At 50.2% G+C, this 13,223-nt stretch overlaps 1 protein-coding gene across 1 annotated transcript in view; it reads left to right on the forward strand.

The window, feature by feature from the left end:
* The first annotated feature begins 1,283 nt into the window (after window positions 1-1,283).
* The window catches only part of COPG1 (COPI coat complex subunit gamma 1), a 28,420-nt gene continuing 16,480 nt past the window's right edge, over window positions 1,284-13,223 (forward strand). The window contains exons 1-12 of the mRNA XM_038003483.2: window positions 1,284-1,440; window positions 2,284-2,336; window positions 3,112-3,192; window positions 3,454-3,525; window positions 3,707-3,786; window positions 5,468-5,543; window positions 5,788-5,880; window positions 6,886-6,972; window positions 8,284-8,441; window positions 8,541-8,674; window positions 11,190-11,257; window positions 11,476-11,664. Coding sequence (XP_037859411.1) covers window positions 1,404-1,440; window positions 2,284-2,336; window positions 3,112-3,192; window positions 3,454-3,525; window positions 3,707-3,786; window positions 5,468-5,543; window positions 5,788-5,880; window positions 6,886-6,972; window positions 8,284-8,441; window positions 8,541-8,674; window positions 11,190-11,257; window positions 11,476-11,664 — 1,128 coding nt within the window. The 5' untranslated portion in view covers window positions 1,284-1,403. The remainder of the gene's footprint in view (window positions 1,441-2,283; window positions 2,337-3,111; window positions 3,193-3,453; window positions 3,526-3,706; window positions 3,787-5,467; window positions 5,544-5,787; window positions 5,881-6,885; window positions 6,973-8,283; window positions 8,442-8,540; window positions 8,675-11,189; window positions 11,258-11,475; window positions 11,665-13,223) is intronic.

Below are 13,223 nucleotides of genomic sequence, written 5' to 3' on the forward strand. Positions count from 1 at the left end.
CTGCAAAGCCAGACCCTAAAGGCTGGTCCCAGCGACATCTTCCCCTCCACCAGCTTTGCGGTCACCCTTTTCACCTGGGGTCTCTGTCTCAGCCCCCTGCCTCTCCTCTCCACAAGCCCACTCCTCCTGCCCACGGGGCTGCGGGCTTCCCCTCCCCAGATAAGCTAGGGCCGTGTCGCAGGGCTTGTCTGGCTCGTTGGTATGCACAGACGTTAGCCTCAGGGTGTCCTCAGGGTGTCCACCCAGGAAGATAAACCCTGGGTGATGCTTCATTTACTGCCCTTCCATCTCCCAGCGTAGGCAGTGGATCTAGTTAGCACTCCATAAACATCTAAAGTATTTACAAAATAACGTGGAAGTTCCATGCTGTTTAGTTAGATCTCTTAAAGTTGATAACGTACAAGATAATTTGCATCAGGAGCAGACAAGATAGGGCCCAGCAGATATAAATTAAAAATGCAATTTCATGCATTCATTCAATGAGAACTCACTGAGCAACTACTATGTGTCAACATTATCCACTGAAGTGAATAAAAGACAAACCAAAAAACCCCAAAAGAGCAAGAAAGTTGCCAGGTGCGGTGGCTCACCGCTGTAATCCCAGCACTTTGGAAGGTCGAGAAGGGAGGATCGCTTGAGCCCACAAGTTCAAGACCAGCCTGGGCAACATCATAGTGAGACCTCGTCTCTACCAAAGTTAAAAAATTAGTCGGGGGTGGTACGCCCAGCTCTACTCGGGAGGCTGAGGTGGGAGGATCGCTTGAGCCAGGGAAGTGTAGGCTGCAGTGAGCCGAGATTGCACAATTGCACCACAGCCTGGGCAGCAGAACGAGACCCTGTTTCAAAATAAATAAAAACCAGAAAGCAAAAATAAAGTGTTAGATGGCGATTCGAGCTGAGAAGGAAATCAGGCAGGGGAAAGAAACTGAAAGCGAGGAGTGGCTGGCAAGGCTCCCTCGGAAGGTGGCAATAACAGTCATAGACCGGTCACATCAACTGGGTGTTTACTGCGGGCCAGCGTGTGCCACCAACCTCACATCCCAAAGCCACAAAGACTCACGCCACAGCGCAAAGAGGCAGGGGCTCCTCCTCCTCCCTTGGTACACGGAAAGAGGCGTAGAGAGCAGAGTGGGGACGCTCGTCAGTAGCCCCGGCACCTAGCCCTCGCCCCTGCCTCTGGCTTTCCCCACTCCCGCTGCGGCGGACGCCGGGTTAACTTTTGACGTGACTGCGGCGACAGGAATGAGCGCAGGCGCAGAGCGCGGAAAGCGCCTGCGCAGAGCGCAGGGCGACGTGGCCAGCTGGGGCCCGGAAGTGGTCCCTGTAGAACCACTGTCGCCCCGCTGCTCCGTGCCGCGCCCGTCGAGCATTGCGTTGCTGCATTGCGCCCCACCGACTCCACTATGTTGAAGAAATTCGACAAGAAGGACGAGGAGTCAGGTGAGGGGGCCAGGCCTGGGTCTGAAGGAGGCCGGGCCCCCACCCGCCGAGCTTTCCTTGGGGTTCTCTGTCCTGACCCGGAGGCTGAGGCCCAGTGAGGGGCAGGGGCTTGTGCCAGGGTCCGCAGCTAGTCAGTGGCAGGCCTCGGAGAGCCCGAGCATGCTCGGCTGTCTCACGCTTGTAAGCTCGGACTGCAATTTTCTGGGTGACCTTGGGCGCGTCACCGCCTCCCCCCGGCCTCAATTTACTCATCTGTCAAAGGAGGGGACCAGGCCGAAGGCTCTCTTGTTACTTCTTCTTCCAACCTCTTGGGATTCGCTGGGGCTACGTTGGTGCTGGCCAAACTGGGGCGTAATCCGCGGAGCCAGCATCCTGTGACTGGAAACTCTGACCCCATCATTCATTTATTCAGCAAAGTATATTGAGCGGTTACTATATGCCGGGCACTGTAAGGTGTCCTGGATACTGCAACAGAGCAAGTAGGACACTCAGTGCCTAAGCTGGGAATATTAGAATGGTTGCACCCACGGTGGAGGAGACAGACATCAACCAGATAATCACACGTGTAATTATATGCAAATGTGTCATCTGCTATGAAGGAACTAGTTACAGCGAGATGGTGGTCCCTGGCACACAGGGACTTAGTTAATTACAAGTTATATAAATGAACACAAGACATGGCACTATGAGAAGCACAGGACTGTACTAGGGCTGCTAGGAGATTGTGGGTGGTTTGGGGTAGAGTGGAGCCCGCCTAGGAAGGGACATCTTCCCTTTACTATGTCTGGGAGAGTTTTGAAGTTCAGAGTCACAACCTACCTTCTCCATTGTCCTTGACTGTAGGTGGAGGCTCCAACCCATTCCAGCACCTCGAGAAGAGTGCCGTACTCCAGGAGGCAAGTGACGTTTGCTCCCCTCTAGCTTCCATCATAAATATTCACCATCAATGCCACTGAAATACCAACACATTCAAAATGTTGTTTTAAAGAGCAACACGGGAGAAAACTTGTGCCTGGAAGACAGGAAACCTTTGTTCCTGGAGAGAGAGAGTTATGCTTACTTCTTTTTTTTTTTTTTTTTTTTTTTTTTTGAGATCGAGTCTCACTGTTGTCGGCCTGGGCTGGAGTGCAATGGCATGATCTCGGCTGTCTGCAACCTCTGCCTCCCAGGTTCCAGCAATTCTCCTGCCTCAGCCTCTCGAGTAGCTGAGATTACAGGCGCCCACCACCACGCCTGGCTAATTTTTGTATTTTTAATAGAGATGGGGTTTTACCATGTTGGCCAGGCTAGTCTTGAACTCCTGACCTCAGGTGATCCCCTCCCCCCACCCCCGCCTCCCAGAGTGCTGGGATTACAGGCGTGAGCCACTGCATCCAGCTGCTTCTTTCTTGATTGTTGTCATTCATTGTTTCTGTTTCCAGTTAGTAGATGTTTGCTAACTATCTGCTAGTCAATAGGTTAGCACATCCCTAACTAATATTTACACGAGAGTTCAAGAATAATTAGTAGTTGAGTAAAGAAAAACCCTTTCCTTATGAAAATAAGCTTGTTGCATACCCAGAAAGCCCTGTTTAGGCAAGTCAGTTTACCCTGAGACTTCTCAGACATTGAATATACTTGAAGGGAAATGAACTAGGCTATAAGGTAACATCCTTGGTCACTTCTTCTTAGGCCCGTGTATTTAATGAAACTCCCATCAACCCTCGGAAATGTGCCCACATCCTCACCAAGATTCTTTACCTCATAAACCAGGTAACAGGGTGAAGCTTGGGGGTAGGGAGAATGGTGCTGGGGGATTGGAGGGGAGTGGACAAATCATGATCACTCTTAGGCTATTGGACAGCCTCTATGTGGTTGTAGACAACAGCTCAGCTCTGGGTCCCCTCAGCATCCAAGTCTCATATGTTGCCCTTGAGCCTCTTTAGGGTCTGGGGATCTGGTATGGGCTGATCCTGCAGGAATTGCTGTCTGACCTTCTGTCCCAAGCTGAGACTTCTTTCTTGATTAACACAGGGGGAGCACCTGGGGACCACGGAAGCGACCGAGGCCTTCTTTGCCATGACCAAGCTCTTTCAGTCCAATGATGTAAGTGCCTCGACCCAGCTTTCCTTGAGAGGTGGCAGCTGTGACAAGGTGGTGAGAGGGCCAAGGAGAGGTGGCCCCACCAGTTAGTGTGGGCTGCCTTTGTGAAGATAGGAGGTATCTTCTCCCAACTCTGGCCCTTGGTGAGCCCGGACTGATAGGGCTTTTCCCACCTGTCTCCCAGCCCACACTCCGTCGGATGTGCTACTTGACCATCAAGGAGATGTCTTGCATCGCAGAGGATGTCATCATTGTCACCAGCAGGCAGGTCATGGGGTTGTGGGTGGCTCCTCTGATGGGTTCCATTGACAGACCATTTTTTCTTGTGTGTACCAGACAGTGAGACTTTTGGTTGCATATTGCCAGCTGCCCACCCCATGGCAGCTTCCCTGTTATTGCTGCCCACCCCGTGGCAGACACAAATGCTTCCTTTTCTTGATTTGTTTTAGTCAACCAAACCAGCTTAGAACTTTCCCAAAGATTTTCTTGAGTATAAAGAAAGAACACACAAAAAAAACAGAGTACAAGCGGTATACTGCTTACTAAGTGACTGGTGTCTGCTTTAAGCTAAATGATTCAGGGACAGATGTGACTAAAGTGTAATCACTGCCCTTAAGAACTGGGGCTCAGTTCTCTTATTTCCTCCTGCCACAGTTTAGGGTGGGGGGGGGTGATACATTGATTTGTAGGTTCAGTTAGAAAATATTGTCTGTCAGTCCCTGTGTGTAGCTCTGGGGATATAGCAGCAACAAAGATAGACATAGCCTCTGTAGCCCCAGAATTTATGGAGAAATAACCAGGCATCAGGCCATTAAGGTAGGGTGTAATATGGTTTATCACGGAAGTATTATGGGCTATGAGAGAAGACCAGAAGAGCATCCAGCTGGATTTGAATTAGGAAAGTCCTCCTAGGAGAATGATCCAAGTAGAGTCCTGAAGGATGAGTAAGAAGAAATAGGACAGGCCAGGCGCAGTGGCTCACACCTATAATCCCAACACTGTATCCACAGTGTAATCCATAGGCCGCAATGGGCGGATCACTTGAGGTCAGGAGTTTGACACCATCCCGGCAAACATGGTGAAACCCTGTCTCTACTGAAATAAAAATTAGCTAGGTATGGTGGCGTGCACCTATAATCCCAGCTACTGGAGAGGCTGAGGCAGGAGAATTGCTTGAACTGGGGAGGTGGAGGTTGCAGTGAGCTGAGATTGTGCCACTACACTCCAGCCTGGGTGATAGAATGAGATTCCGTCTCAAAAAAAGAAGAAAAAAAAAAGCCCGGCACGATGGCTCATGCCTGTAAACCCAGCAGTTTGGGAGGCCGAGGTGGGTGGATCATGAAGTCAGGAGTTCAAGACCAGCCTGGCCAACACAGTGAAACCCTGTCTCTACTAAAAATACAAAAATTAGCCAGGTGTGGTGGCGCACACCTATAATCCCAGCTACTGGGGAGGCTGAGGCAGTAGAGCTTGAGCCTGGGAGGCAGAGGTTGCAATGAGCCAAGACCGCGCCCCCCTGCACTCCAGCCTGGGCGACAAAGTGAGACTCTGTCTCAAAAAAAAAATTAAAAAAAAAAAAAAAAAGAGTAGGACAGAGTGGAGGTGAGGGGTGAGGAGTACTATAGGCTAAGGAAACAGCACATGCAAAGGCTGGAGAGGAGTGAGCATAGCCAGTTGGGGAAATTCAAGGAGTTACATTCAGGTCACTGGCAGTAGGAAGCTATGGAAACTTTTTAGCAAAAGCAGGGGGATGACCTGTTTGGTTTTGAGTTTTATGAAACTCCCTCCAGCAGCTGTGTGGAGTTAGACTTAGAGGGGCAAGAATAGAGGGAGAGCACTGGTTAGGAGGCTTGTGTAGTAATCTGGGCAAGGGTGGTGATGGGAGCTGGAGAGGAGTGAGCAGGCTCAGGCTTTCTGCATGCTGACAATGCCTTCTTCCCTGCAGCCTAACAAAAGACATGACTGGGAAAGAAGACAACTACCGGGGCCCAGCCGTGCGAGCCCTCTGCCAGATCACCGATGTGAGTCATGTCGGTCCTTCCCTGCTTCCTGGCCTCTCAGTTGAGGCTCTCGGCATCATCTTTTGCATGCTTTGGGGTGTCCCCTATCTCACTGAGCCAGGTGATGTGGGGTGGAGGCGGTGTGCAGGAGCACATGAGAAACACTTACTTCCTCCTCATACTCCTATCTGCCCCCATTTCTGCACTCCTGAGAGCTGCCAAGGACTGACTAGATCTCCTTCCACCCTGCTTCTTTTGCCCACAGAGCACCATGCTGCAGGCTATTGAGCGCTACATGAAACAAGCCATTGTGGACAAGGTGCCCAGTGTCTCCAGCTCTGCCCTCGTGTCTTCCTTGGTGTGTAGCTGCTGCTGGAGCCCTGCTGGGGGTGGGGTAGAAAACTGAAGAAAATTTCAGAGTCACATTCCAGTAGGAAAAAAGAAAGTGTTTCCTTCTTTTTTATTTTATTTTATTTTATTTTTTTAACTGAGACAGCGTCTCACTCTCACCCAGGCTGGAGTGCAGTGGCACGCTCTCAGCTCACTGCAACCTCTACCGCCAGGGTTCAAGTGATTCTCCTGCCTCAGCCTCTCGAGTAGCTGGGATTATAGGCACCGGCCACTGTGCCCAGCTAATTTTTGTGTTTTTAGTAGAGACAGGGTTTCATCATCTTGACCAGGCTGGTCTTGAACTCTGGATCTCGTGATCCACCCACCTCCCTTGGCCTCCCAAAGTGCTGGGATTGCAGGCGTGAGCCACTGCTGCTGGCCTTTCTTTTTTTTTTTTTTTTTTTTTGAGACAGAGTCTCGCTCTGTTGCCCAGGCTGGAATGCAATGGCTTGATCTCAGCTCACTGCAACCTCTGCCTCCCTGGCTCAAGCCATTTGCATGCCTCAGCCACCTGAGTAGCTGGGATTGTAGGGGTGCACCACCACGCCCAGCTAATTTTTGTATTTTTGGTAGAGACGCCGTTTCACCATGTTGGCCAGGCTGGTCTTGAACTCCTGACCTCAGGTGATCTGCCCGCCTTGGCCTCCCAAAGTGCTGGATTACAAAGCATGAGCCACTGCACCTGGCCAAAACCAAAGTGTTTTTGTATCTGTAAGCCTGAGAGTCCCACCCTTCTCCGTGAAGACAGCCAAGGAACTCTGGGGTGATTGAAGAGGGTCGTGGGTGGATGGCGTTGACCCATGCCTTGGGCAGGGACAATGAGGGTGGGGGCATCCTGAGTTTGTCCATGGTCTCTGAGGACCAGGACAGTGGCGAGCCCCTGAGCTATGTCTGAGGGAGGACCAGAACTGGGCCCAGAAGGTGTGATGGGGACACTTCCTACCTGCCCCTTAATGTGCCCTGTTGCCCACAGCACCTGCTGAAGTGCAGCTTTGACGTGGTCAAGCGCTGGGTGAATGAGGCTCAGGAGGCGGCATCCAGTGATAACATCATGGTCCAGGTGAGATGTGAGCAAGGGAGTGATACTTAAAACACTCAGGCAGGTGGTAAGGCACTGGCCGGTTGGCATGGACACTTGCCACTGAGATCCTTGTGACCCCTGGCCATAGCAGGCTTTAATCTTTTTGTCATTGGATCATGGGAAGAATTGGGAGGCCCTGGGTTAGAGAATCCAGGGTACCACTTTGGGGGCTTGGGTTAGAGACTGCTTACCAGCTGGTGCTGAAATATTCAAGTGTTTTGATAACCAGCTGAGTATTGTTTTGGAGCAGATGATGTGGCAAACTTGGCCAAGGCAGCCAGAGGGCTGCCTAAATTTAGGCCTTTGCCGACCTGGCTTTGTTATGATGTGTGGAATTATCTTGATGAGGCTTTCATCCACTTTACTCTTCCTCGGTGACCTAGGCCAGCCGTTCCTTTTATCTCTCTGGGTCGTGATTTCCTTGTCTGTAAAATACAAATGAAGGTTACTGCCTCACAAAGCAGCAAGGATGAGCCAAGATCATGCATGTAACACATGACCCATCTGGGGCCTGCCTGTCGGTGCTCCCTGTGTGTTTATGTATTCCCTTCATCTCTCATCTGTCTTCTCATCCTTTGCATGATTCTTGTCTTCAGGGCCAGCTGTGGCCCCTTAAAACACTTATGAGGGCCAGATAAGCTTCCCACATAGAAGGCATCCACAGCTGCCATATCTTCGCCCTCAAATGTCGCTCCTTTAGGAAACAAAAAAGAGTATCGAGGACAGGAAATAACTATGAGACCTCACATCTTTAGAAAGGGAGTCCCTGGACTTCTGGCCCTCCAGACCTAGCTTTGTCAATACCAGCCAGGAGTCTTTGGGCAAGTCAGCAGAGATAAAACTGTCTACCTTCAGGGTTGTTGTGGGTAATGCAAGATTTCATGGCTAAGGTGTCCCACACAGTGACTTATAAAACATGACCATGCTCGGGGTCTGGCTCCCACCTTCTCTCTCTCATTGTCTGACTGAAAGCACCAGGTCTCCCACATTGCTTTCATCTTTGTGCTGTTTGTTATCCCTTTCCATATTTGTATTTATGCTGCCTGTTAGGGCTCTTGCCGAAGTGGGGGTGGGAACAAGAACCACAGTTATAATTCTGTGGTTTGTGAAGCATTGTGCGGAGGGCTGTGTACAAAGAGTACCTGGGGCAATTGGCATAGCCGCTCTGTGTAGTAGCTGCTACGGTGCCCATCTTAGAAAAGAGAAGGCTGAAGGACCCACCCAAGGCCACACAGCCAGTATACCCAAAACTGATACATTTGTACTCTGTTGCTGTCTCCTGTCCTATAGTACCACGCACTAGGGCTCCTGTACCATGTGCGTAAGAATGACCGCCTGGCCGTCAATAAGATGATCAGCAAGGTCACACGGCATGGCCTTAAGTCTCCCTTTGCCTACTGCATGATGATCCGGGTGGCCAGCAAGCAGCTGGAAGAGGAGGATGGCAGGTAACGGCTCTCATCTCTCACCAGCTAGATGATGCCTCACTCATCCTACCATGCTGGGCCATCCCCAATGTTTTATTGCCGTGCTATGTTCTTTTGTAGCCGTGACAGCCCACTCTTTGACTTCATCGAGAGCTGCTTGCGCAACAAGCACGAGATGGTGGTATATGAAGCTGCCTCGGCCATCGTCAATCTGCCAGGCTGCAGTGCCAAAGAGCTGGCCCCGGCTGTGTCAGGTCACTGGGCGTTCCTTCACCCAGCCTCACATGTTTATGCTTGCCGGGAACTAGGCCTGGGTCAGGGGCTAGGGGAAAGAAAGAAAATGCTCTCAAATAGGCCACACACTGGTGTTAAGGAGTCCATACCTAGGAAGCACCTGCCCTAGACACTATGCTGGGGCCCCACTTGTGTCACGTTTTGGTGGTGGGCTGCTGTTAGTTCACCTGACCGCTGAAGAGGCTAAGGTAAGGCTCGGGTCCACTCTGGAGCCTGTTGGGTTGGCTGGCCACAGGAGGAGGCCTGGTGGAGGAACCCAGGATCTATGAAACTGGTGCATGTGAACTGGGGCTGAGCTTTTCCAGGTGAAGGAGAGAATAGTATAGAGGGTCGTTCTGAGCCTCTAGCTCTAGCACTGGAGCAGGGCAGCCTGGGATAGAGCCCTGGCTCTGCCCCTTACCAGCTGGGCAAGCCTGGCAAGGCCACCCATTCTCTCCATGCCTTCCTTTTCTTTTCTCAGATGTGGATGATAGATCATGCCTATTACATAGGGTTATATAGCCAGAAAATGTGTGATCTAGACAAATTGCTTAGAAGGCAACATGTTTGTTGTTTGCTGTTTGCTGTTTTTTGTTTTTGCTTTTTGAGGTGGAGTCTCGCTATGTCGCCCAGGCTGGAGTGCAGTGGCGCAATCTCAGCTCACTGCAACCTCTGCCTCCCGGGTTCAAGCGATTCTCCTGCCTCAGCCTCTTGAGTAGCTGGGACTACAGGCGCCCGCCACCACGCTTGGCTAATTTTTGTATTTTTAGAGAGATGGGGTTTCACCATATTGGCCAGGCTGGTCTCGAACTCCTGACCTTGTTATCTGCCCTCCTTGGCCTCCCAAAGTGCTAGGATTACAGGTGTGAGCCACTGCGCCCAGCCATTGTTTGCTGTTATTAAGGGGAAGCCAGCAGCCTTGAGTCCTGGAGTCTTTGGTGTCTCTGTGCAGAGCCCTGCTCCCGGTGTGGGAATCCCCCTGTCAGGGAGGAGAAAGCCTGTGAAGAGGTGCAAAGCGGTTGGTACTGGAAAGTGGGTATGTTGAGAGGCTAGAAAAGGAGAGGCACTCAGGGTGAGAAACCTGGATTCAAAGTGGAAGACAATCTCCCTGGTGGTCTAGTGGCTAGGATTCAGCGCTTTCAAAGTGGAAGAGAAGTGGGGAGTGTTTTAGAACAGGCCAATGGAAAGCAAAGATGTGGCAGGAGAGTTAGATTTCCAGGTTTTGAGAAATGATTGGGCCTCCTGTTTTTCTATTATTCTCTACTATAACAGTGTAAACTTGGTCAGGGAAACAGATGGAGTTCATGTTTGGAGAGGGAAGTCTCCCTTCCTCCTTAGAAATGAAGAAAGAATGAACTGCTAGGCACAGTGGCTCATGCCTATAATCCCAGCACTTTGGGAGGCCAAGGTGGGCAGATCACCAGGTCAGGAGTCTGAGACCAGCCTGACCAACATGGTGAAACCCATCTCTACTAAAAACACAAAAATTAGCCGGGTGTGGTGGCACACATCTGTAATCCCAACTACTCAGGAGGCTGAGGCAGGAGGATCACTTGAACCTGGGAGGCGGAGATTGCAGTGAGCCGAGATTGCACCACTGCACTCCAGCCTGGGCAACAGAGGGAGACTCTATCTCCAAAAAAAAAAAGAAAAGAAAAGAAAAAAAGAAAAAAGAATTAATGAATTCACTCACTGATTTGGGTATTTATTCATTCTTATTATATCTCCCATATTTCCAGAGTAATGGAAGATGTAAATAAAGTAGGGTCTTCAAAATAAACATTACGAAAAAAATTTTTTTTAAGTATTAGAGAATAAAAGCCAAGTTATGAAGAAAGGAACATAGATATTCCAGAAAACAGTAGTCATCTTCGCTCCTATGATTGAGTGCCAAATTTAGCTCTGAGCTTCCTGGCAGCCAGGGCAAGGGAGGGATATGGTACCCGAATGGCTGTCATGTAGTTAAAGGAAATAAACCATTTGTTTAAGAGAGGACTTAGTGCCGAGGGAGAAGTTCTGTTGGATCCTGTAGACACAATAGGAGACAGGTGTAGAATGTTACTTCACAGAGGTTAAGTGCTCAGGCTGCAGGTGCAGGCAGTCTTAGAATTTAATCTTGGTTCTGCCACTTACTGGCTGCCAACCTAAAGTTTGCTTTCCCCTTTGTGCCTCAGTCTCCTTACCTGTAAAGTGGGCTAGTGGTGGCTGCAAGCTATAGAAGTGAGGCGTGTCCACTGTATAGCACAGCACCTGGCACACAGCAGATGCCCAGTGAATAACAGCCCTCACGGGAACCCCTGGGCACTCACAGATATTATGGCCTCTGTCCATGGCTCAGGTGCATAGGGTGAGGGGAGCTCTCTGTCTTAGGTTGGGATGGGGGTGTCAGCAGGGAAATGAGCTGAGCAGAGGATTTGAGTCAGAACAGCTGCCCCTGGTTTTCCCAGCTGTCCAGCAGTGAAGGCAGCCTGACATGTGGCATCCATCTCCCCACAGTGCTCCAGCTTTTCTGCAGCTCACCCAAGGCTGCTCTCCGCTATGCTGCTGTTCGTACCCTCAATAAGGTAAGAGTCCAGGTTGGGGATTGGAGGAAGCTGTCTGATCCAACTGGGGGTGTGTCTTAGCCTCTGACCTGGCTGGGAAGGATAATAGCCCTGGTCACAGTTACTTTCTTCTGGATGGTGAGATGATCTCATCCAAAGGACTTCTGACTGGGCCAAACCATCAAATGTAGTGACAGCATTGGGGTCCTGCCCTCTCTGTCACTGTCCTCCCAAAACAGGTTGCCATGAAGCATCCGTCAGCTGTGACAGCTTGTAATCTGGATCTGGAGAACCTGGTCACAGATTCAAACCGCAGCATTGCCACGCTGGCCATCACCACTCTCCTTAAGACGGGCAGCGAGAGCAGCATCGACCGCCTCATGAAGCAGATCTCCTCCTTCATGTCAGAGATCTCGGATGAATTCAAGGTACCTGCTACTCCCGGGACACCCATGGCCTCCAGAGAAAGGAGCTCTATCCCTGCTCTCTGTGGCCACAGCCTTCCTGCCAGGACTGATCTGAGGGGCTGGTCAGCCTTGAGGACTCAAGAGGAGGCCAGCACATTGCTTGGCCTTCAGAGAAATGTGTGTAGTCCTGCCTCCAGGCCTTCATCCATATCGTCCCCTTGTACTGAAAGAACAGTAGTTTCCAGGCCAGTTAAGGGTTCCTTGATTTGTTGTCCAAGTATTTCTTGAGCATTTGCTGTCTGCTATGTAGAGTGACAAGAGAGGAACATAGCAGTGAACAAGGCAGGTGCCTGCCCTTCTGGAGCTTCCTTTCAGGGGATGGGAGAGGAACAGTAAACAGGTTAAGAAAGGAGTAGACGAGATCATCTCAGGCATGGGTACTGCAGTCAAGAGTGTAGAAATACAGCAGGAATGATCCTAGGAGGAGCATGGTCTGGGAAGGCCGTTCTGGAGGGTGACATCTGAGCTCAAACCTGAATCAGTGCAAAGAACCAGGAGGAAAGGCAGGAACAAGTCAAGGAGAGAGAAGGCCAGTGGGCGGAAGAGCTGTGGGGCCAGTGCAGGTGACAAAGTCAGAATAGATAGGGCTCAATCATGTAAGGCCCATGGTCAGGTAAAGGGTTTTGATTGCAAGGAAGACATTGGAAAGGTATTCTTTTGGGACAGGGAAGGATGTATTTTTTGAGCTTATATTTTGAAATAATTTGGCCGGGCGCAGTGGCTCATGCCTGTAATCCCAGCACTTTGGGAGGCCGAGACGGGCGGATCACAAGGTCAGGAGATCGAGACCATCCTGGCTAACACGGTGAAAACCCATCTTTACTAAAAATACAAAAAATTAGCCAGGTGTGGTGGCGGGCACCTGTAGTCCCAGCTACTCTGGAGGCTGAGGCAGGAGAATGGCGTGAACCCGGGAGGCGGAACTTGCAGTGAGCCGAGATCGTGCCCCTGCACTCCAGCCTGGGTGACAGAGCAAGACTCTGTCTCAAAAAAAAAAAAAAAAAGAAATAATTCATAGAAAGTTACAAAGAAATATACTGAGAAGTCCTATGCACCCCTCCATCAACCCTCTCCTACAGTGCCAGCATCCCATGCTAGCACAGGACAATGTCAACCAGGAAAGTGACACTGGCACGATCCATAGACCTCATTCAGATTTCACCAGCTACACAGGCAACTCCTGTGTGTGTATATATATGTATGAAGTTTTTGCAAGCTGTCACGTGGAGACTTTCAAAATTGCCACCACAGTGAAGACACTCAACTATCCATCTCCACAAGACTCTCATGTTACCTCTTCATAACCATGCCCATTCCCACCTCTCTATCCCTAACCACTGTTCTCAATTTCTGTAATTCTGTTATTTCACAATTTTTAATTAATAGAACATGTAGTATGTCACTGGAGAGTTTTAGTCAGAGCAGACAATAATATACATATATTGTTGTAAATTCTGTAGTGTGGATTCTGCAAAGTAGGCAGCAGTCTACTCTGCCTGTGGGTTACAAGAATACTTTGC

The sequence above is a fragment of the Chlorocebus sabaeus genome, chromosome 22 (genome assembly GCF_047675955.1).
Source record: "Chlorocebus sabaeus isolate Y175 chromosome 22, mChlSab1.0.hap1, whole genome shotgun sequence".
NCBI lineage: Eukaryota > Metazoa > Chordata > Mammalia > Primates > Cercopithecidae > Chlorocebus > Chlorocebus sabaeus.